This window comes from Xylona heveae (genome assembly GCF_001619985.1).
Source record: "Xylona heveae TC161 unplaced genomic scaffold L228scaffold_10, whole genome shotgun sequence".
NCBI lineage: Eukaryota > Fungi > Ascomycota > Xylonomycetes > Xylonales > Xylonaceae > Xylona > Xylona heveae.
The window spans coordinates 30,372-50,971 of record NW_017264202.1 but is presented as its reverse complement, the minus strand read 5'-3'; the positions used below and the strand labels follow the sequence as shown (position 1 = coordinate 50,971).

Genomic DNA, 20,600 nt, shown 5'->3' with positions numbered 1-20,600 from the left:
GCGACCTTGCCGCCGGTACTTGATAGGGACGTGCACCCTCTCTTGTCATGTCCATTTCTCTATCCCTCTCGCACTCTCTTCTTCCACTCTCTTTCTCTCTCTCCTCATTTGCTACTCATCATCAAGCGCCTTCTGCTCCTTGATATTCTTCATGGATTTGTCTCGTCGATGACAGGATCTTGGTGCTGATTTGCTTTCTTATACGTTGCTTGGACCATCTCAATTGGATGACTTTGAGCACCACCTCTCTTATTGCTCGTCTCTGACATCTACAGTAATTTGGGTGCGCCACTCTGACTGTATTAATGTTTGTGAAGAGATCCAAATTCTTTGCCAATTTGCAATCCATCCTCTAGCACTTCTGGCAAGGCTGGAGATCTTGAACAAGGATATACAACAACATTGTCTCGTAGTGAGTATGCATCTCTCTCCAATACTATAAAATACTTATAATTGTATCAAGGCAGATTGATCTCCCCCACCCTCAGCTGAGGAAATTCAATCTCGCGTCGTCAACGCCGGATTTCTGCCTTATAAAGAATTTAAATTGAGGACCGTTTTGGCCGCGCCGCGGGATATTCGTGGGGTGGAACAGTCTTATTTCGCTTCAAGAGCATCAGGGCCACCGGAAACCGTGGCGGTCCTTGACATATTTCCCCATCCCGCCCCAGCGGACGACTTCCGTCCCGGCCGCTTCGCTGCAAGGATGCTCTCTGCGGCTGGTGGCGGGTTCGCTGGCGGCAAATCCAGTGTGCGCCTCTATTCAGATCCCTCGTTGCCCAAGCCCGACTGGCAGTCTGTGCCGCTCTCGCGACCAGGCTTTCCCAGTGGTGACCGAGTTTTGCCTCACCACAACATGCATTTGCCTCGTCCCATTGATCCCACATTTAGGGACGCTGATGCAAATGCCAGCCGCCGAGATAGTGGATCGGCTGCTTCAGACCATTATGAGCAGCGCTCTCCCCCATTGCAGGGCCAGTACAATCAGGCTTGGCACCCTCCCCTGCCATCTGTCAGCCAGATACTCACACCGGACGCCTTCAACCCCACCTCCCAGCCTCATAGCTCGGCGGCCCCGTCGGGCGGCCCGCCAAGCCCTCTGCACACGTCGTTCGGCAGGGAATCTCAATCGTTGGGTATTCGAGGCCCGCCTCCAGCGTCGCGTGCGTTTGATGGCCCCCCTGCGTCCTACGTCACCTCAGCAAGAGACCGGAGACCCTCTGCCCCCGTCGCATCAGAAGGAGCGATCCATGGGCCGGCTGCTGTGCTACGACTCCCAGAACCGCAAATGCCCATACCTGCGCCTCTGTCAACGTCTTTTTCTTCCCAATCTTTTGCTCCTTTCTTGGGCTCACACAGGCGGTTCAGCACTGAGAGCACCACCATGCCTTCACAAGAGGCGAGACGCCGAACTTCAACCAGCGGATCACGGCCGCGGGGAATCTGGACCGGTGCTCAGTTCTTGCCGCGATTTATAGCAGAGCATGATGTACCCGGAGAAGGTCCGTGTTATTTTTACGATGATGGAACGCATTGTAAAACGGTCATTGACGGCGAGGTGGTTAATGCTCAGTGGGGAGTAACAAAAGCGGGCAAGCCTCGAAAGCGACTAGCGGTCGCATGCCTGACTTGTCGGGAGAAGAAAATAAAGTGCGAGCCTGATTTCCCCAAATGTGTTCAGTGCGAGAAATTCGGGCGAGAGTGTCGTTTCCAGAATGCGTAAGTATATTTTTGTCTTTTCTCGGAATATGCAACCGTACGGGCATCCGGGCCTTTTGTCACAAACTAGGCAGAATGTTGAGGCAAACTCTCCGTTTATGGAACATGTCATATTCATCATTCAAGGTCTGTCGTTTCGAGAAGCATCACGGCTAACTCGGAAATGTTCCAGGCCCCGAGGTTTTCAAACAAGTCCAGAGGCTCACTCAGCTGAACCGAAAATTGACGTCGGAAGCTCACCAGAGACACCGCCCAGAGCCTTTGAACCCTACACTGGCCTAAACCCTCAGCAGCAATCTCCTTCCTTGAAGAGACGCAGAGATCCCTCGCCTGCCGCATTGGATGTTCATGTTGGCAGCGGCACTCTGGGAATCGACCAGGAGAGGAACTTTCTCGCCGAAAAGAAGAAGAAGATGGAAGGTCAACTCTCACCGGAGCTGTCGTGGGGGATGCTGAAAGGCTTGGGCTCCGATAAAATGTTGCCTCAGCGAAAAGGGTCGTCCGAGGGGCATTTTGTCTACGCAACGAAATCACCGCCGCGAGACCTTGCTCTCACCCGGACTCACTCTGTCTTCCAATTACACGTTGACCCTTACCAGTCTGATCCGGAGTTGACAGGTCAGTTGATGGAGGTCTACTTTCTCCATATCAACCACCAGTGTTTGTCTCTCTTCCCCTCCACGCCATTTCTTCTTTGGGCAAAGACAGCAAAAGATAAATCAGATAGAGATCTTATGCTTCTCTATACCATCATGGCCGTCGCTGCCCATCTCTCTCCGCGACAAGAGCATAAAAGTTATGCGGAAACATTTGCCGGGTTATCGCGCTGTGCTTTGGAGCGTCACTGGAACAAGCCTAGCGTCCAACTCTGCCAGTCTCGTCTGTTAATGGCCCTATACTGTTTCGCTGAAGGTCAAAAGGCTGAGGCGTGGGAGTATGCGGGTTCATCCCTGAGAACTGCAAGTGCGCTTGGGCTTCATTCTGAATACGTTCCTCTGGGGGAGATGAAAGTCGATGATAGCCTAGGGTATGCCCATACATCTGCCGCTATCAAAGAAGTCCGACGACGAACTTTTTGGGCGGTTTATCTAGCCGACGTAAGTCCAATTTTTACCTTGCGAATATAAATTGTCCGAAGCATTTGCCAACTCACATTCTTCACATTATTTAGCGCATCCTCAGTTTTGATACTTGCAGTCCTGCCATTTTGAACGACGAAGACGTGTTTTTGCGGTTGCCCTGCAGAGATGATTTGTTTGAGGACGGAGTTGAAAGCTCTGCGCCGTTCTTTGACAATAAAATAATTAATTCGGAGCTTTGCCGTTCTGTCAACGAGCGAAATATTAACCCTATGGGTTTCCTCGTCCAGATCGCTTCAATTTATATGGAAGTCGCCCGGGATGTGTATCGGACAGTCCATTGCTCGGTCAATAGCTACAAGAACAATTATGAATCCTTCTACGCCCGGGCGGAGCAACGGTTGGCAGAGTGGCGTAACAGCCTTCCCTCTCCTTTTATTGAGTCATCGGAAAACCTTGGTCGCAGTATCCAAGATGGCCGTATCGGTATTTATTTGGGCATTCACGCCGTGCATTTCGCCACGGTGATGAAACTAAACCGATATGCTCGAGGAGCTTGCCTCTCTTCCCAAAGCATTCGCAGAAACATATTCCAAGCCTGGCAATGCTCCCAACGGTGGCTCCAGATTGTACGCGATCTGAACCAGACCAAACACATGCTTCCAGGCCGGAACGCTTCGGTCATCCCCCCGTTTGTCAGCTTCACCACCTTGACAGCATGCGACATTCTTAGTGCCCGCGGAAGAGTCGTTGATTGGCGTACCATTCTTAACGGCATGAACGAGGGAGTAGCACTGGTTGGCGACGTTGGGGTGTTCTGGGCCAGTCCTCGAATGCAAGCAAAAGCTATTCTCGGTCGGATCGCTGAGCTGAGCCGCGCGGTACTCAACCAGTCCTCCGACCAAGCAGATCAGGTAATCTTCGCGATGCAATTTCCATTAGAGTCCAAGGACAATTGTCCGCAGGACCTCGATCTAGTCTATTCCACTCCCACGGCGTGGTATTCCGACATTCTCCCCAGTCCTTGATTCTCAAATCGGGTGGATCTAAATTATTGCGTGACATTATATATATCTTTGATGCATATGTATCTCCGGGTTAACGAAGCAGACGATTATCGACATGGGCGTCCCTCTGGCAAGGGATATTCGCCCCCATTATGACGCACAAAATTTCAACTACTATTTCAATTGGCGTTTCTCACCCGGCGGGCTACTCGCAAAAGGATTATAACAGTTTGGGTCTTCTTTCAAGCAACGAAATAATCCACAACATTTGATCAGCGACATATATATACATTATATCTATACATTTTTGTAAATTCATGTTTTCTATTTCATTTCTAACGAGGTACACGGCCGCTATGATCGGCGTTTCTGTGGTTTTTCTTTTTCTTTTTTTTTTCCTTCTTCTTTTTCTGCCTGGTTTTGCATTTCTTTTCCTGTATATGTATATTTTTGGATTCATTTGGACATGTTACTGGCAGCACGGCGCGGCGCGCCTTTTCGGGTCTCGATACAGTCTTGATATCAGTTTCTCTGTTCGTGTGTCTGTGTGTCTGACTCGTTTCGTCAAGAATCCATGAGCGTTCTTACGTATATTACCCTGTATATCTATAGTCTGCTTTATTCACCTTTTTTATTGTTTGTTTTTGTTTACTCGCAATTTTCACAATTTACCGAGAGCTCAACGGCTCGCGATCATCATCGTCGTTACTATGGATTCGCGTTGGATACCAAAGGAAAATTCGAGATGCTTGGGTTCAACACCGCCGTCTTCCTCCTTGTTCACTTTACTCATGTAATATTTCCTCATCACATATCCATATAACGGAACATTTTTTGCTCTCCGCTTTCTCCTCTTTCTTCTCATTTTTTTTGTTTTCCTTATAATTCGCGTTCACCTATTTTTTTTTTTTTTTTCTTTTTTTTTTCTCTTCTTCATTTTCTTTTAGTTGTCCCATTTTTTCTCCACTGTTATGTCTGATTTTGAACAAGGCATACCAGGTCAGGTACGTACATGGCACATGAAGTAGACACATTGCACATTGCACACTTACATACATCCATACATATATAAATAAATACATATAGACGTTCCTGAATATTATGATGCATTTGCTTCATTTAGAAATGTGATGTTCACCTTTTCTTTGTTTTTATTTGTTTATTTTAGTTTTTAATTTTGAATTTCTGAATTCTCTTGAACCAATATCAAAAGTATCATGTTCACTCCGCAGGAAAAAGGACTTTTTTAATGATAATGCTCTTACATTATCAGTAACGAAGCTGCGAATATGACATGGCAGGCTCGGTAAGTCGTGTTCAGCGCGTCAAGAAAAAAAGGTTAAATCTCGAAAGTCTACAGTGAGAAAAACGATAACACATGTTCCCGTCCTGCCTGTCTGTTTGATCCATGGGACGTGAAATCGTTTTATATACTCAAGAGAACATATAGATCGAAGGGATGGGAACGTAAAACAAGATCGTAGATGGTTCAATGGGCGCTTATTTTTTAAAGGTCAAGGGGAAAGTATTCCTGGTTTGTCCCAAAATATTCATTACTTCATCACAAATAATACAACACGCACAAAGTTACATGTTCCGTAGAAAGAGACCCAAGAAGAATGATAAGCTAGCCCTTTTGAAATTTGGTCATTTGTTAGACTAGTATCAATGTAATAGTGTTAAGAAAATGGAGAAAAAAAGATTTTGGAGAAACAAATGCGCAAGATCACCCCAACAAAGCAACCCGTCACAACCAAATGCGGAACCCGTAAAAAAAGCCAAGTACTTTTTCCTAGTTCTCGTGGAGGACAGTGCTGAAGGTCTCGCCGGCGCGCTTGGGCTTCTCGGTGTTGATCTTCTCCTGGCCAAGGTGGGCCTTGGCGTAGCCAGAGGCGTAAGGGTTGAGACGGAGAAGGACCTGCTTGTTGCGGAGAGGGTTCTTCTTCTGCACAACGGCACGCTTGGTCTGGGCGCCACCCTTGACGGGGCGGACAACGGCCTGGACTTCAGAGGAGTTGATGAGACGGCCAATGTCGGCGTTGGAGACAACGTTGGAGGGCAGGAGGAAGTCCTTCTTGAGAGCGGCGGGGGCGCTGCCGTCACCGTAGATCTTGTCGAGCGCACCGAAAGCGGACGAGGTCCAGATGACGAAACGGCCAAGGTGACCACCAGGGGCGAGCTGGAGGAGGTTCAGGGCGAAGACGGAGCAAGTCTCAACACCGGGGATGTTGCGGAAAGCCTTGACGAGCTCCTTGCCGTCCTCCTCGGGGGCGTAGACGACAAGGGGGCCACGGCGCTGGCGGTATCTCCGGCCACGGAGCTTACCCTTACCAGCGCGGAGCTTGCGAGAGCCGTAGACCTTGTTGACATCGGCGCCAGCACCGACGGCCTTCAGCAGAGCAAGAGCAGCGGTGGTCTTGCTGATGGCAGCGTTGGCGAAAGCGGTGGAGGAAACAACGAGGGGAACCTCCGGGACGGTGGAGACGTGGTGACCACGGGCAAGGAGGAGAGCGGGAACAGAAGTAGCAGCCAAAGCAGAAGTGGTAGCGAACCGCCTATCATCCAAATGTTAGTCTTCTTTGTCCGTCTCCATGACTCTGTTTCTCCCATCATTCCGATTGATGGGTAATTGGAACAAACATACTTCTGGTTCAGGTTGATCTTCTGGTGCCACTTTCTCCAGACCTTGGTGGGCGCGAACATACGACCAGAACGGCACTGGTTACCGAAAGCAGCCTGACCAGCACGGTGGGTACCACCACCAGAAACACGGGGAATACGAGCGACAGCACGACCTAATTTTTGGAGAATTGTCAGTAACAATCCAATCACTGACCCAAGCCGTGAAAATCCATAGTGGTCTTCCCTCGACGAAGAAAAATTTTTTCTCCTCGAGAACCCTATCCTTTCCAGGCTCCTAACTTCTGTGAAAAAAAGCCTGTACTAACCGGTACCCCAGGACTCGGCGGAGGTCTGGTGACCAGCCTTCTCGCTCACAGCATACGGCTGTCTCTTGTTCTTCGCCATACCGGTGTGGACGGACCTGCGACCTTCGTGTCAGAACCTTTCCTTTATTCCTTCATGTATCGTGACGAAAATTCCGTCGATGGAGAGCCATACTGAACAATGTCCGACCGGATGGGCGACTTGAAAACAGCCGGGAGAGGCAGGGTGGCATCGCTGGCCGAGCCATCGGCCCCAATGATCGTGACCGTAGGGCGGGTGGTCATTTTGGCTGTCGTCGTCTGTCGATGTTGTCGCTGAGGATTTCTTTGCGACTGTTCTGGCGTTGAGCCGTTTGGCGATGGGAGATTCTCGTTACGGCAACTTCCGTTGTGGGTTTCCAGGGCCCAGCCCTCACTCAAGCGAAATACCCAAAACTACGTAGTAGGTACCTACCTACTTCAGGTCATCTTTCCACGAACCGTATTAGTGAGCAGCATGTGCAAAGAAATAATTCAGTAGCACTTGTATATTGACAAAACTACGCTCTACGTTCGTCTTTAGAGAATTCAATAAAAGAGATCTCATGGATGCATGTGCGGGTGTTGGTGATGTCTACGTTTCGATTACGCGCGCTGGTGCTGAAACGAACCAAGTATCCATAGAGCGTCTGGCAATGAACCAGATAGCTTATGTCAGCCAGCCGTACAAGTTGCGCCACAAAACCCCTGGGGACTACTTGCCCCAAATCAACTAATTGATATTGGAAGGTGCACCGCAGGTTGGAGGTTTGTTTGCAGCAAAAATTATTTGGCTTAGATAAAATGAATGAGAAATCATCGGGTTTAAATATGACATGACTGGCCTTATGGCTCTTTTCTTTTCTTAGTTGCGCACAATGTAATTCTGAAAAGAAAAGGTGGAGAATAAAAATCTGAAGAACAAGTAAAAATATAAGAAAATAAAAAAGTCGCTACGAATTGAAGAAATTACTCTCGCCCTGAGATAAATCCATCCAAAATGACCTGATCTTTAATCTGCCTGGATCAGGAGAGCCAGGCTCTTCTTCAAACTTGCAATTAATATACTAATTCGGTGGTTGCTTCATTTCAGAAAACAAACAGACCAGGCTGACCGTGACGTCTACCTTGTCAAGGATTGACAAAGGATCCGTCTTCTTAACTGCTCCTCTACGGCGACTCACAGCATCAACCTATCACGGTAGCATGAAGATTCAAAGAATGATGACTGAACGAATGAGTTCTAAAATTCGCTAGCTGAAAATTGTCCAAGGTTATATCTGCTAGATCCAGACACCAAACACCAACGCCAGCCCACCTGGCTCTGCATATTCACAAAACGAGCCAGGGGAAGACAAGCAAATCATAAGCAACCATTTTATTTTTTTGTATGTCCGTGATTTGATGAATCCGAGCAGGTTCGAGCCAGCGAACGAGCGCATCTTATCTACTTTGCCTTTGACGGCTTAGCCCATCCAAGGAAAAAAAAAGAGATTCAACTTTTTTCTCCATTTAGAAGTTGTGGCTGTGGCCGTGGCGGCGGTGGACGTGGGCACGAGGGGCGCGGACGCTGCGCGCGGCGACCTGGTAGCCCTTCTCGCAGACGGTACCGTCAGCAACGTCGCCGAAGACGACGGAACCGTCAACGTTGCAGGTTCCAATCTGCTTGCCGTCAGCAGAACAGACGGTTTGACCGGCCTGATCCTTGGAGCAGCTGCCAGTAGAGGTGCCGTTACCGTTACCGCTCGAACCGGTGACAGTGGGGACGCCAGTACCAGCGGTAGCGGCAGCACGGGTGGCGGTTGAGAAAGTGACGGGGTTGACGGGGTTGACGGTCACGCTGGCAGCCGAGGAGGAAGGAGCAGCCGCGGTGACGAAGACACCACCGGATGCGCTAGAGCTCTGAGCGGCGCTGGTGGAAGAAGACTCGCTGCTGGAGGAGGAGGAGTTGCCGGAGGAGCCGGAGCCGCTCTGGCAGTTACCCTGCGGAGGCGCAAAGCTCTGGTCATTGGGCTTCTTCTCGACATCATTTCCTGGGTTGGGGAACACGAGGTCGGTGGAATCGGCAGTGTTGCAGCCATTGCCAACGTTGGCAACGAACAGATCGGGCAGAGAGTCCAAGGCATCACGCTTGACGGGTTCGTCGCGCTTGCTGTTGCCACCAGTCAGGGTGACAGGAGCGCAGTTCATGTACATCTCCCGGTTACCGACCTTGTTGAACCAGGTCCAGGCGATGGTAGCCTCACCGGTCTGGAGGTCGGCGGGGATGGTGAAGTTGTACTTGTCGGGAAGAGGAGTAGTGGGGGTGTTGCCCTGGATGTTTCCGTCGACGTTGCGGGCGGGGCAGCCACCTTCAAAGGACTTGATGACCTTGAACTTAGTGTCCTTGTCAGGATTACGGGTGTAGGCGATGGAGACCTGGCAGGAGCCACCGCCATGGACAGCCATACCCTCAAATTCAAGCTTCTGAGGATCACCGAGGCGCATCTCGTTGTCGGCGCCCTCGGTGTCAAAGGCACCCTGTCTGAGCTTGCAAGGGAAGTCACTGCCGTCGGGCGACAGAGGGCTGTTGTTGAGAGTGGACTTGCCGTACGGTACAGGGCTAGTCATGATGATGTGCGCGTTGGCATAGGCGGAGAAGCCGAAAACGGCGGCCGCAACGGTAGCAGCAGAGAAATGCATGATGATGAAGTGAAGATCGCTAGTCGAAGCGTTGTAATTCTATTGAATTCAAAGGACGTCGTTCCAGACGACGTGTGCACGTGTGCAAGGGAGTGTAGCTGTCCAGAGGAAGCTGGTATAAGGAGAGGCTTGAAGAGATGTCAGCGATCTACGCTTCTATAAATGGTCGAAGAGATGGACAGATTCGAGAAAAGTCCAGAAAAATAGAAAATAGACAGATGTGTAGTTTAGAAGAAGGGAGATGGTCCGGTGGAAAGGGTGGAGCAAGGGAGAGTGGCCATGCCATCATATATCGAGGAAAGCGGGAATAAATAGAATCATCCAATCAATGGAATATAGTTCATTGATTGAGTATTCTGTACAACCAAACAAAAGGGGATAGACAATGGACATGGCAAATAGATCTCAAAGAAGTGTGAATATATTGACAATAGCTATTTGGGCTTACCTTGTGAAAGAGATTGGAGGACCGTGCGTCACAGGTCAACTGTGTTCAAAGAGATAGTAAGGAACAGAACGGCGAGGATCTTGCCTCAGCCAAAGAGAGTGAATCGAAATAAGATCTTAGGATCAAAAGACTGATCTGACAACGGGAAAGGGAACCAACAGCGGATGGAGACGGGTTTATATCATGGCCCGGACGGATCCACCTCGGAGTGGAGGTGGGGGACAAACAGATATCTGTCCGACACCATCACGAAAATCTAGAGGAGGGGGAAGAAAAAAAAAAGGGGAGCGTGATTGCACACCATCATCTGGAGGTCCGAGGACAATGAAACAGACTCATCCATAGTGGCTCGTCAGAATCGGACTCGTCGCTTTTTTAGGAGGGGAGATTGGTTTAGACTACTCTACAACTTGTGTGTCGTTTTTCCCCCTCGAGGCGGTAAGAGCCGGCACGACGGATGAAGCGCGCGGCCAACGAGGCAAAACCCACGCGCCAGGTCGTGACAAAGGGCGATTAAAGTAGTTAGTGGCCCTGAGCTACCGGAGGGTTTCGACAGAAGACGCTGGTCAGCCTCTTGGAAGACTTGGGGGAACGTTCCTTTCGCAGCTTTGGCACCGGGCCGATGTTTCATCGCGCCAAGGGTGGTTTTAGTTCCGCCGAGGAAAGGAAGGGGCGGCACCAAAGAAAGGACGTTTAACGTGGTTTAGTGGAAAAGTGAATACCCAAAAGTGATTTATCCCATACGATACGTGTGCCCTTTCTGCACGTAATGACCTGGCAGAGAGTCGCAGCATGCATGAAATGTCTACTCCTGATCAACACGCTACTCCAGGAGTCATACGTGGTCAGTGGAGACCAAGAAGAAGCGTACCACGATGTGACTTGTTCAGAAAGGGACATCAGTGGATCGCGGAGGGGCCCCGTCTAGTAGTCGTAGTAGTATAGCGGTGCTCAAGGCAGGGGCAGACAAGGAAGCAGGGAGGAAGAGACAGAGTACTGAATCAGCGTCCACGAATGAAAAGGGCTACGCCATTACAGAGTTACAGTATCCTCAGTAATGTTGCAGTCTCCGTTCGACCAAAAGAAAAATATTTAAGAGATCTTTGGCAGCGCGTCTGGGTAGGAACAAGAGGGTTCTTTGTTCCAGCCAATGAGCGAGCAGAAGAGGCAGCTTCTTCAGTGGTGCCGAGACAGACTAACCGCCTTGCTTTGTGATTCAACGTCGCCCCACAAACATCTCAAAGGCCCGAAAAGAGTGAACCGTGGAATTCCAAAGTTCCTAAACTCTTCCCAGAATGGCCACCAGCATAAAATCTGGCACCGCCCGACACCTTCGTCATTGTTAGGGTGCTACTCGTTTTTGCCATCTTGTCTCTGTGAAGGTTAAGGTATCTGGATCTGGACGGGATGATAAACTTGTCAGTTGCTTTGGCCCCCTCCCCCCTGCAAAAGAAGAGAGCACACCCTCTTTTTAAAATATTTTGCCGCCTCTCCTGTCAAATGCTGTCCTGTCAGAAAAATTCTTTGAGGAAAAAATTCTTCTTTTTCTCCGAGCAGGTGCCGCGCGTCGCTGAACCTAGACTTGAATCCGCTCGATCTAAAGTAGCATTACCGAGCCTTACGGAATGAGGCCCACAAGGCAGCCTTCAGTACAGCCTTCATAGAGAAGTGTTTACGAGTAAAGGAAACAAAATGTTCTCGAAGAGTCTCCACCTTCGCAGGAAAGGGAAGGGCCGAGTGAGATGATGGTGACGTTTTCTGTTCAGGTTGCCCTACCAATTGCTCTATGACTGCAAATACTCAAAAAATGATGAAATCCAGTCTTCGCTAGGGATTCCAAATCAATGACAATGGCAGCCACCACGAAAGGATGGTACGATGCATGCTTGGGCACGTGAGCATTCCGGAATTGTTCCTCTGTTTCCGGAGCGTGCTCCGTCCACTCTATAGCTAACATAGTACGGTCCTGCCAAAACGAGAAGGCAACTGTCATGCCGCCGCTGGATGCCCTTGGTCCAGTAAACAATCCTTGGCCTGGGCTATCACTTGGATTCTGACTGAGGAGTGGCTGTAATAGACCAATTCTGTTCTTCATTTGTGTTGCCAAGTTGCGTCGCGTCGCACAAGAGTTGGGGAACTGAGCGTTTGAAGCACTGGTCAGATTTATGCCCATCGAAACAGCCTGGAATGGTGCCCAGGGAGTCGATCGTTGGCCGTGAGATGCTTGGTCAAATCCAGGCTTGCCGAGACCATAATAGATGTGGTCCCAAGCCAATGTTGGGTGAGGAATTATCAAATATATGTAAATCAAAAGGATTTCGCGAAAACGATTCTATTCTTTCATTTCCTCGCCTTCTTCTTACCGCTTGAGGTCTGGTCTTTTACATAATCACCACGAACAAAAGCATCGCGGGCGGCAGAATTGATGAGACGAAATCTGTTTTCGTCAGTCACCGAATTGGTGGGATACCTGATAATCCTTGCACTTACCGATCGGGACCAAGATGGATGCCTCCATACCATCTCGTCACTACGACCATGACATTCCAAAGATCCATGAGCTGCATCAAATGTAGAACACGTCCGCCCGCAGCCGTCTCTCCATCATCATCAAAATCTTGGTAAATAATGTCACTTGTCGTTTTGATCCTCCAGGCACTAATATTATGCGTTGCTTTTGCAACTTTTTTGTCGGTTGCGAGCAAATGTTGTATGTATTGTCGAGCTTGAGCCGGAGTCTCCACAGGCGCGCATCGAGCAAGGAAGACGGATTTCTTTTCCGTAAACACTTCAGAGAGAATCCAGGGCGGCTCTTTACCGTTCAAGTACGTCGCAGTGGTCGCGATATCTTCGCCATCCTCATCAGCGCCGGGGAACGCGTCTGCGGTACTTTCGGTGATGTCCTCTTCCTCTCCAACGTCATGCTCAGACTGTCCCTCTACTGCACTGTCGACAAAGGCACGCAGCTCCTCTAGCAAGTCAAATAGACATACTTCTCCCGGCCGGAAGGTCGTGCCTAATGTATCTTGCACAAGCTGTTTTACATGTGTAGCCTCACCCCTCCGGGTCCCAGTGCCGGAGTCTTGAGTACCGAGTACCTGCGGCGGCACATTCGGGTAGTCGGATGGGAAATGGAGTCGGACAGAGACGGTGTGAGTTGGTAGATGCAGAATGTAGACATCGGGTTCACCCTCCGATGGCTCTAGGGTGCTATCGCCATAGATGGAATTAATGGCTTCGATCTCATTTGTAAGTTCCTCGCTCATAGTCGAATTGCCGGCCAAATAAGGAAAGGAGGATCATAGAGAAGGAAGGTCTATGGCAGGATCAATTCGTTAGTCGGAGATAGTTGACGTTAGCTGTTGTCCTCATCGTCGTCGTCGTCGTCGTCGTCGTCGTCGTCGTAGTGGGATGATGGAAAATCTCATCACCGGAAAAATTCGCGGAAGGCCCCGAAGATCTTCCGAGGGACCCGTTGGCGCTTTGGCGGATGGCTGCCGCCACCAGCAACGGCTCCTAAAGCCCAAATCCACTCATCCTTTTGGGACCGTGGTTGAACCACACCTAGTCGATTTTTCTTTGGATGTCAATCGACCAAAAGATCCTGCCTTATCCTCATAACCACATTAGTCAAGCACTACGTATTAAATCTCGTGCCGCCAGCGCACTGGGCTGCATGCTGCTCTTGCTTTGGCCTATGAAATGAAGGAAGAGGGGAAAAGGAGGAAGCGAAGAAAATTCGTTCCGAATTTTTGTCGCCTCGAGCTAATACGTGCATTTTCCAGTGCCATGGGCATTGTCACCATTCGAGTCATTTGCCATCCAAAAGGCCCTGTCCCATGACTCTGTCAAATCGCCTTGACGATAGCCCTTCCACACGCACTATAGCAATCAGACCGAAGTTGTACCGAGCTTCAGAGGAAACGGCTCATGAACCCGATCTAGCAAATCTGATTCCCAGTTACTACGAGTTCACAGGTAAGAAAACAGGCCGAGTTGTGCTCATAGGTAAATACGTCTTACATAGGGACTGGGACTGAGACAGAAGGGTTGACGGCCACACATTATGCGAGTGTGGGAAAACTACTTGTGATTGCTACCAGCCTTACAGTTCAATTTACTTATGATGATCTGGTAGGCCTAGATTAGGTTTTGGCTGCCATCATGACGACTTGTCGTCTCTTACCGCCACTATATCTCATGTCAGAACCCGCACCGCTGGCCCTACGGTTACTGGTGAAAATCACCCGTCCGGCTGGATCCTCTATGCGCGTGTCGATGGCTTGGCATCAGGTAGGGCGAATCGCAATCCCGCTTTCTCGGGACCGCAGAACGGCAGAGGAGGGCCTATTCTCTCCACTTTGACCGAACTATTGACAGTGAAAAATTCTGATCAAGATGTTGGTTGTGTTGCTTGGTAGCATAGAAATTCTCGTGAATATTTCCATGATTTACCGGAGACGGGCCATGGTTTGTCTCGCTTCCCTGACTAGTGTGTTATATTATATGGAATCACGGCATTCGTTCGGCGAAGATTTCTCTTGAGGTGACAGACGCGAAAGCAAACTGCAATGGAGGTGAATGTCACTTGGTGAAGAAAATGCACATGGCCGAGTGATGCTGCTGATACTGCGCCTGACCTGTCAAGATCGACGATTGGCTGGACGGAACAACGCCCGGCATTAGAGAAGACAGGGGGACAAATGACCTGGTCATTATTGGCTGTCGAATGGATACGCTGCGACGTTTCAGTCCCCGGCAAATGCATTTCTTTTCGCCTGAGATCGTCAGGGACCACCAGGTACCTAATCCCGCTAATTGGTCGCTTGGTCCGCTGGATTGTCCACAACCCCTTGGCGGCAAAGACGACAAAGGATCAGATCGTCTCCGGGTCTTTTATTTCTCTTCGTTGAAGTCTTTGATTTGGTCATGCAACCCCTTTCAGGGGGGATACCCCTTGAGACTCCTTTTTACTGGTACGCTGATTCTCTCCTCCAATTTGAGGTCCAGTTTTCTTTCAGGGGCCGACTCTGGCTAAGAAAAGCTTGGAATTGATCCACCGTTTCACCACACCGACTTCTGCCAATCCCTCTATCGCACCAGCCATAGGGTCGCCACGATGCCACGCGCGCTAGAGACGTCTGCCCAGGACATGCCAAGGTATGGATGGACGGCAGGGAGGGGCCCGCCGCTAGAGGTGGAGAAGCTCCACGACATAAACGAATATGACAGCGACCGTGGGACAATGGGGCCGAATCCACCACCCCCTCCCCCTTTGCTCCCGCTCACGATGGTGCCTCCATGATACAATTGTCGTAGTTAATCCACCCTGTTCCTCTCTTTCTTTTTTTCTCGTGTTCTTGCCATCGTGCTCTGCTTTTCCATCGTTGCGTGCGCGTGTGTACTCTGTCGCTCCTTTCGACCATTGTGCTGCTCTGAAAGCCTGGTGCTTTGTGTTCGCTCATTTAGCACATCAATAACATTTCTACACGCTCACACGTTGTTTGGCAATTGGTTGAATACTGCAATCTCCGCATTGACAACTACCAACCCCTTTTCCGCTGTGAAATTAAGTTGCTTGCCGATCTCCTTCGCGAAGCGGACGGTGCAAAAACCTGTCACAGAGGAAGTGCGCTGGTTACCTAGGTAGCTATTCGGCGATTTGACAACTCTTCTGGAAGAGCATTGTTGCCCGCCACACTCCTTTGTTTAAAAAATATCTCTCGCATAGACCCGATCTTGCCTTTTACATCAACTCACTCCACCTCACCAACCTTTTGATTCCTGTCACGCACGACATCAGAACAATGGGTATTTCTCCGGTGAAGCTCGCTGTCTCGTCTGCAGCCCTCTTCCTTTCCACTGCAGAGGCATTCTGGCGTCTGCCTTGCCAGGCTCGTTCTGGTGTTGGCCGTCTCGACCCTCTCGTCGATCCTGGCAAGCCTGCCGATCACGTCCATGTTATTCATGGTGGTAACAGTGAGTGCTTCTTCCTTGAACTGAGTGCACGGGAAGCTGTATAATGCCCCTTGCCACTTGTGAGTTCAAGCACTGACGAAGCCATGATTAGACTTTGGATTCGACACCAGCTACGATGACCTCATGAAGTCTGAGGGAACCTCTTGTGAGGTCACTCAAGACAAGTCTGCATACTGGACGCCTGCTTTGTACTTCCAGCACGCAAACGGTTCCACTGAAATGGTCGAAGAGCACGGCGGCATGTTGGCGTAAGTAGCTTGCAGCGTTCCGGGGTAGAAGCATCCATTAATGGAGCTTCAAACTCTTACATGGAGAATAAAACTGACCTGGGCCTCCAGATACTATCTCCTCTACGGTGACAACATAAAGGCTTTCCCTGCTGGCTTCCGTATGCTTGCCGGCGATACCCTCCAGCGCAACTTCACCCTCCCCGTTCCCGACCCGCCCAAGTCTAACTGGAAGGGCGTGGATCTTACCCAAAAATCTCTTGCCCAAAAGGCCCTTGGTTTCAACTGTCTGGACTACAGCAAGGACCCTGAGCCCTCGCTCTACCGTCACTTCCTGCCCGACAAGAGCTACCTTGATGCAAACTGCAAGGATGGTCTCCGTCTGGAGCTCATGTTCCCCTCCTGCTGGAATGGAAAGGACCTCGACTCCTCCGACCACAAGTCGCACATGGCCTACCCGGACCTCGTTATGACTGGCGACTGCCCCCAGGGCTATGAGACTCGTCTCGTCTCTCTCTTCTATGAGACGATTTGGTCCACCGAAGCGTTTGCCGGCATTGACGGCCAGTTCCTTCTCTCGAACGGCGACCCTACTGGTATGTATTCTTTGGAATCCTCTTTGCCCTGACCGCTACTCCTTTACCTATACTGACTGTCCTCTACTAGGCTACGGTTATCACGGAGACTTCATTGCTGGCTGGGAACCTGATTTCCTCCAGAGCGCCGTCAAACAGTGCACCAACCCGTCCGGCGAGGTGTCTGACTGCCCCCTCTTCAACCTCCAGGATGAGACCAAGGCTGCCCAATACACTTTCTCCACGCCTCAGGAGCTCTCTAGCGAGAATCCCTTCTTCGGTGAGAACGGAATTCCCGGAAACGGTAAGAAGCTCAACCTCGTTGAAAGAGCACGTTCCTTTGACTAACGACTTCCTCCAGTCCCCATTCAATCTGGCCCTGCTTACGCCACCCACGGTACCATGGCCCCCACTGCCTCTGCTAGCAGCAGCAGTGCTTCCGCCACCTCCGCCTCCGCCTCCAGCTCCAGCCAGGTTGTGCCCACTCAGAGCTACGCTGCTGGCAGCAGCGGCGTTGTCTACGGAGCCACCAGCAGCGCCCAGGGTATTGAATACATGGCGCAGGCCTCCCCATCTTCTGGCTCGACTACCTCGGCAGTTGACACCTCCGTAACGGCTGCCGCTGTCCCCTCTTCTTCGGGCGACCAGATGCAGACCACTTTGATTACCAAGGGCAACACCGCTTACGAAGTCTTCATTGCCAGCGAGACCGTCACTGTGACCGCTTCTGATGCCACCGTTACCGCGACCGCCTCCACCGCCGTGGTCACCGAGACGGACGGTGCTTCTTCCCGCCGTCGGCGTCACTTGCACAACCACCAGCACCCGCACAACGCCTTTTAAGGAAGCGGGATTTGACTACAAGGAGTAGCTGGTTGGGGGAGCGACGGCATCCGACTTGCCAAATTTCTTGTCGAGTCTGATGCACGTCGCTCTACATTTTATCCTTTCTATCTTATCTTAGCTTGCTCAAAAAGCACTTGCTTTGCACGTCCATCTATCGATCTTTGCAGTTGGATGAATCATTTTCATTCCTCTTGCCGTGCCCGGTCTCCTTCTGGAAAGGACGGTCCATGGTGAATCGATTTAATGGATATTCTTCACTTCTCTGTCAGATATCTCCTTGACATATCATTAGCCCTGTAGACACTGAATAAAATTCTAGTTTTCAAATCTTGTGTAAATTGCCCTTGCATCTTGTGTATCAGTAGGTGGACGATCTTGCCACAGTCCAAGCACACTTGATCTTCCTATGGATATGGCATTTTAACATTGTTTCTCAAATTATATTAGCGTTGAAAGGCGGGCAATGTACCATTACAATAAGTTAAGTTTCATTGATTGTCTCCTGGCCTACCGCTTTATAAACACCGGCTCAAACAACAACGGCCATAGTGCATATCGTGAATTACATGTCATCAACTTCTTTCTACCCCCATTATAAAGTCAAAACTGGCATCTCAAGCTTCAGTTCAAACAACTCAGCACAATATTCCACCAGGGGTATTGGTCAGCATGATCATTTTTTCGTCAACGGCATCATCTTGCGAGTCTGCAAAGAATCCGGCTTCAACATCTTCTGGATCATCAATCTTTGTCTTTTCCCAGAATGAATTAAATGCCGCGACAATGTTGTGACTTGCAATCGCAACATCCTCTTCATCCACCGCGGCAAAGCATAATCGGAAGTGCATGCAGCCCGTAGTCTCCGCGATGGTCTTGGTTGGACTGAACATCGTCCCGGGGCTCATGAGCACGCGATACGGTTTCGACAGGAAATGGAACCAAAGCGCCTGCGAGAGGTCCTTGAGGGCGACTTTTTCCACAAGAGGGTGAGTCGAAAAGTCCACCTTGAGCCATAAGAACATGCCGCCGGCAGGCCAGTCGAATGTGTACATTTGAACCTTGTCAACGGCGTGCCACTCGTCGTCATCGCTATCGTCTTGATCCGCAGCATCAGTACTGGCATTGTCAAAAGTGTCGAATTTATCGTCGGCGCTGTTGCTTTTGGCGCCCGTCGTTTCGGAGGACTGATCAGAAGACGACTGGACGCGGAATCGACCTTCCTCGAGAATCGAACCCATGGTGTTCATACGTCGCTCGTAGTTCCCTCGCATCCCTTCGAGCCAACGAACCCAGCCGTCGACTTTCCACCCGCTGCCATCTTTCGCGCCGCCCCGGCCACCATCCTGTGCAGTCTCAGGGCCCATAAGCAGCTCGGCAACCATTGACTGTACAAACCCGGATGGCTGCTGAGTGGTGCTCTCGGTGATACGCAGCAGGCGCTCAATGAAGGCGGGCTGGGCGGTGATCCAGCCCAGTCGACATCCCGGCGCGGTGGTCTTGGAGAAAGTATCGAGGCGAAGGATGCGTCCGTCGGCGTCGATTGAGAGGAAGCTCGGGACAAGGGAGTCGAGGAAGTCAAATCCAGACGATTTAAAAGTATGGCTTGGGGCCCTCAATTCAGGCTGATGAAAGTCCTCGAAGTGGGAGCTTGTTGGTGTTAAGTTCTCGCTGCGGGCTTGCATAGCTGCAAAGGCGGACGGGTATTGAAGATACCAGTATGGATCGTCTTCGATGATGACGACGTCATATTTCGAGCAGATGCCGTAGATTTCTTTGCGGCGCTCGAGACCCATGACGGTCCCAGTAGGGTTTTGGCCGATACTGCGAGATTTCCGATAAGTTTCTTGGTGGGACCTCTCGTCTTAATATCACAGAACCGACTTACGTGACAATGTACATGAGATGAGGCCGCTTGCCTTTCTTCGTATCCCAGTTGGAAAGAATGTCCTCCAGACTACCCTCTCCGTAAGGAATCATGCCCTGGTCATCGATGTCCACGGGCACAACATTCATTCCTCGTGGTAGAGCTGCCTGGACAGCGCTCATGTAGGTGTACTTTTCGACGAGCATACCTTCGCGCTCGCGCACCCAATCCTTCTCCTCGCTCCATTCATTATGCAAAAGCTGCAGCGCCTTGGAGAAGCCATCAGTTGAACCGCAGGTCAGGATGATGTCGGGGCCGCCGGTGTAGGGAATGCTGGGATGTAAATGCTCGCGCGTGAAATGCCTCAGCCACGAGTACAGAGCTGGGTATCCTTGAGCGGTGCCATACTGCAGGGCGGTGTTAACGTCAATTTTTCGCAAAAGGTCGCTCGCTTCCGATTCTTTGGGGACAAGCATGCGCGCCGACGAGGATGATGCTGCTTGTACATCGCACAACGACGTCGATCGCAGCTGCGCGCTGGGTGGATCGACCGGGTCATTGGGAGTCGGTCGGAATCGATCTGGAAGCGCAACGGATGCTTCCAGGGTATCATAGGGGAAATATGATGGATGAGGTAATCCTGATTGCACATAGTGCAAGGTTGTGCGTTAGTGATTAGAAAGTAGATGTTGATGGTACGTTATTATTGTTTTGGTTATCGCGTTGGACCCAGCTGTCAACGATTCAACGGAAAGCCAATGTATCATAAATGTATCATTTCAATGTCGCACACACAACGGCGCTGCAGAGATAAACAGGGGTAGAAGCCACCAAACATATCAACAAACGATGTTTTCCAAAATTGGAACGAAAGAAGTCCGATATATTCGATTTTGAAATAGAATCTAAGCTTACCACCAGCAATATTTTTCATGCCAGGGATCAGAAAATATTTGTAGAATTGTTTCACACTGCTCACGCCACGGTTCTTGGTCGTGCGCGACCAATGGTGCGATAAGTCTTTCGGCGGCGATAAGACAGGTTGACTGCGAGAATCCATCCTGAATGCAGAGATATCCGACCCTTTTCGGAAAAGAAAGAGAGGAGCAAATTGAAAACCCAAAAAACACAGCAAAGGGGAACACAAATGGAAAGGAAGTAGGTTCAGGGAGGAATATGAAGGAAAGATAAGAAAGAAAGAGAGATAATCT

At 50.3% G+C, this 20,600-nt stretch overlaps 7 protein-coding genes across 7 annotated transcripts; 3 read left to right on the top strand and 4 right to left on the bottom strand.

Annotated features, from left to right (window-relative positions):
- Positions 1–1,384: 1,384 nt before the first annotated feature.
- Positions 1,385–3,826, top strand: L228DRAFT_213466 (hypothetical protein; the record flags this gene model as incomplete). The annotated part of the gene is made up of 3 exons (XM_018329984.1): positions 1,385–1,719; positions 2,105–2,816; positions 2,891–3,826. 3 exons carry the CDS (start codon positions 1,385–1,387, stop codon positions 3,824–3,826), a joined length of 1,983 nt encoding a protein of 660 aa, XP_018185709.1.
- Positions 3,827–5,335: 1,509 nt separating this feature from the next.
- On the bottom strand, positions 5,336–7,072 carry L228DRAFT_249827 (hypothetical protein). Its single transcript, XM_018333178.1, has 4 exons — positions 6,926–7,072; positions 6,754–6,848; positions 6,450–6,600; positions 5,336–6,360 (listed from the first exon to the last, which is right to left on the bottom strand). Exons 1-4 carry the CDS (start codon positions 7,033–7,035, stop codon positions 5,598–5,600), a joined length of 1,119 nt encoding a protein of 372 aa, XP_018185708.1. The 5' UTR covers positions 7,036–7,072; the 3' UTR covers positions 5,336–5,597.
- A 773-nt stretch (positions 7,073–7,845) lies between these two features.
- L228DRAFT_23353 (lytic polysaccharide monooxygenase) lies at positions 7,846–9,925 on the bottom strand. Its single transcript, XM_018330639.1, has 2 exons — positions 9,899–9,925; positions 7,846–9,578 (listed from the first exon to the last, which is right to left on the bottom strand). The coding sequence occupies exon 2, from the start codon at positions 9,448–9,450 to the stop codon at positions 8,281–8,283; it is 1,170 nt and encodes a 389-aa protein (XP_018185707.1). The 5' UTR covers positions 9,451–9,578; positions 9,899–9,925; the 3' UTR covers positions 7,846–8,280.
- Positions 9,926–12,238: 2,313 nt separating this feature from the next.
- On the bottom strand, positions 12,239–13,164 carry L228DRAFT_213580 (impact family protein; the record flags this gene model as incomplete). Its single annotated transcript, XM_018329995.1, has 3 exons — positions 12,239–12,335; positions 12,389–12,710; positions 12,789–13,164. 3 exons carry the CDS (start codon positions 13,162–13,164, stop codon positions 12,239–12,241), a joined length of 795 nt encoding a protein of 264 aa, XP_018185706.1.
- A 1,281-nt stretch (positions 13,165–14,445) lies between these two features.
- On the top strand, positions 14,446–15,454 carry L228DRAFT_23340 (hypothetical protein). Its single transcript, XM_018330630.1, has 2 exons — positions 14,446–14,874; positions 14,938–15,454. Exons 1-2 carry the CDS (start codon positions 14,628–14,630, stop codon positions 15,201–15,203), a joined length of 513 nt encoding a protein of 170 aa, XP_018185705.1. The 5' UTR covers positions 14,446–14,627; the 3' UTR covers positions 15,204–15,454.
- Positions 15,455–15,705: 251 nt separating this feature from the next.
- Positions 15,706–17,522, top strand: L228DRAFT_240704 (hypothetical protein; the record flags this gene model as incomplete). Its single annotated transcript, XM_018331271.1, has 5 exons — positions 15,706–15,877; positions 15,969–16,125; positions 16,216–16,700; positions 16,771–16,983; positions 17,041–17,522. The coding sequence occupies 5 exons, from the start codon at positions 15,706–15,708 to the stop codon at positions 17,520–17,522; spliced, it is 1,509 nt and encodes a 502-aa protein (XP_018185704.1).
- A 448-nt stretch (positions 17,523–17,970) lies between these two features.
- Positions 17,971–20,163, bottom strand: L228DRAFT_249823 (PLP-dependent transferase). The gene is made up of 2 exons (XM_018333177.1): positions 19,411–20,163; positions 17,971–19,346 (listed from the first exon to the last, which is right to left on the bottom strand). The coding sequence occupies exons 1-2, from the start codon at positions 19,863–19,865 to the stop codon at positions 18,161–18,163; spliced, it is 1,641 nt and encodes a 546-aa protein (XP_018185703.1). The 5' UTR covers positions 19,866–20,163; the 3' UTR covers positions 17,971–18,160.
- Between the last annotated feature and the right edge of the window lie 437 nt (positions 20,164–20,600).

Coding starts and splice junctions, on each gene's coding strand:
- L228DRAFT_249827 (XM_018333178.1), bottom strand. CDS start 7,035: ATGACCACCCGCCCTACGGTCACGATCATTGGGGCCGATGGCTCGGCC. Junction 6,849..6,925: donor ATCCGGTCGGACATTGTTCA/GTATGGCTCTCC, acceptor CGAAGGTCGCAG/GTCCGTCCACACCGGTATGG. Junction 6,361..6,449: donor AAGATCAACCTGAACCAGAA/GTATGTTTGTTC, acceptor TTTGGATGATAG/GCGGTTCGCTACCACTTCTG.
- L228DRAFT_23353 (XM_018330639.1), bottom strand. CDS start 9,450: ATGCATTTCTCTGCTGCTACCGTTGCGGCCGCCGTTTTCGGCTTCTCC.
- L228DRAFT_23340 (XM_018330630.1), top strand. CDS start 14,628: ATGGATACGCTGCGACGTTTCAGTCCCCGGCAAATGCATTTCTTTTCG. Junction 14,875..14,937: donor CTTGAGACTCCTTTTTACTG/GTACGCTGATTC, acceptor ACTCTGGCTAAG/AAAAGCTTGGAATTGATCCA.
- L228DRAFT_249823 (XM_018333177.1), bottom strand. CDS start 19,865: ATGCTTGTCCCCAAAGAATCGGAAGCGAGCGACCTTTTGCGAAAAATT. Junction 19,347..19,410: donor CATCTCATGTACATTGTCAC/GTAAGTCGGTTC, acceptor GAAATCTCGCAG/TATCGGCCAAAACCCTACTG.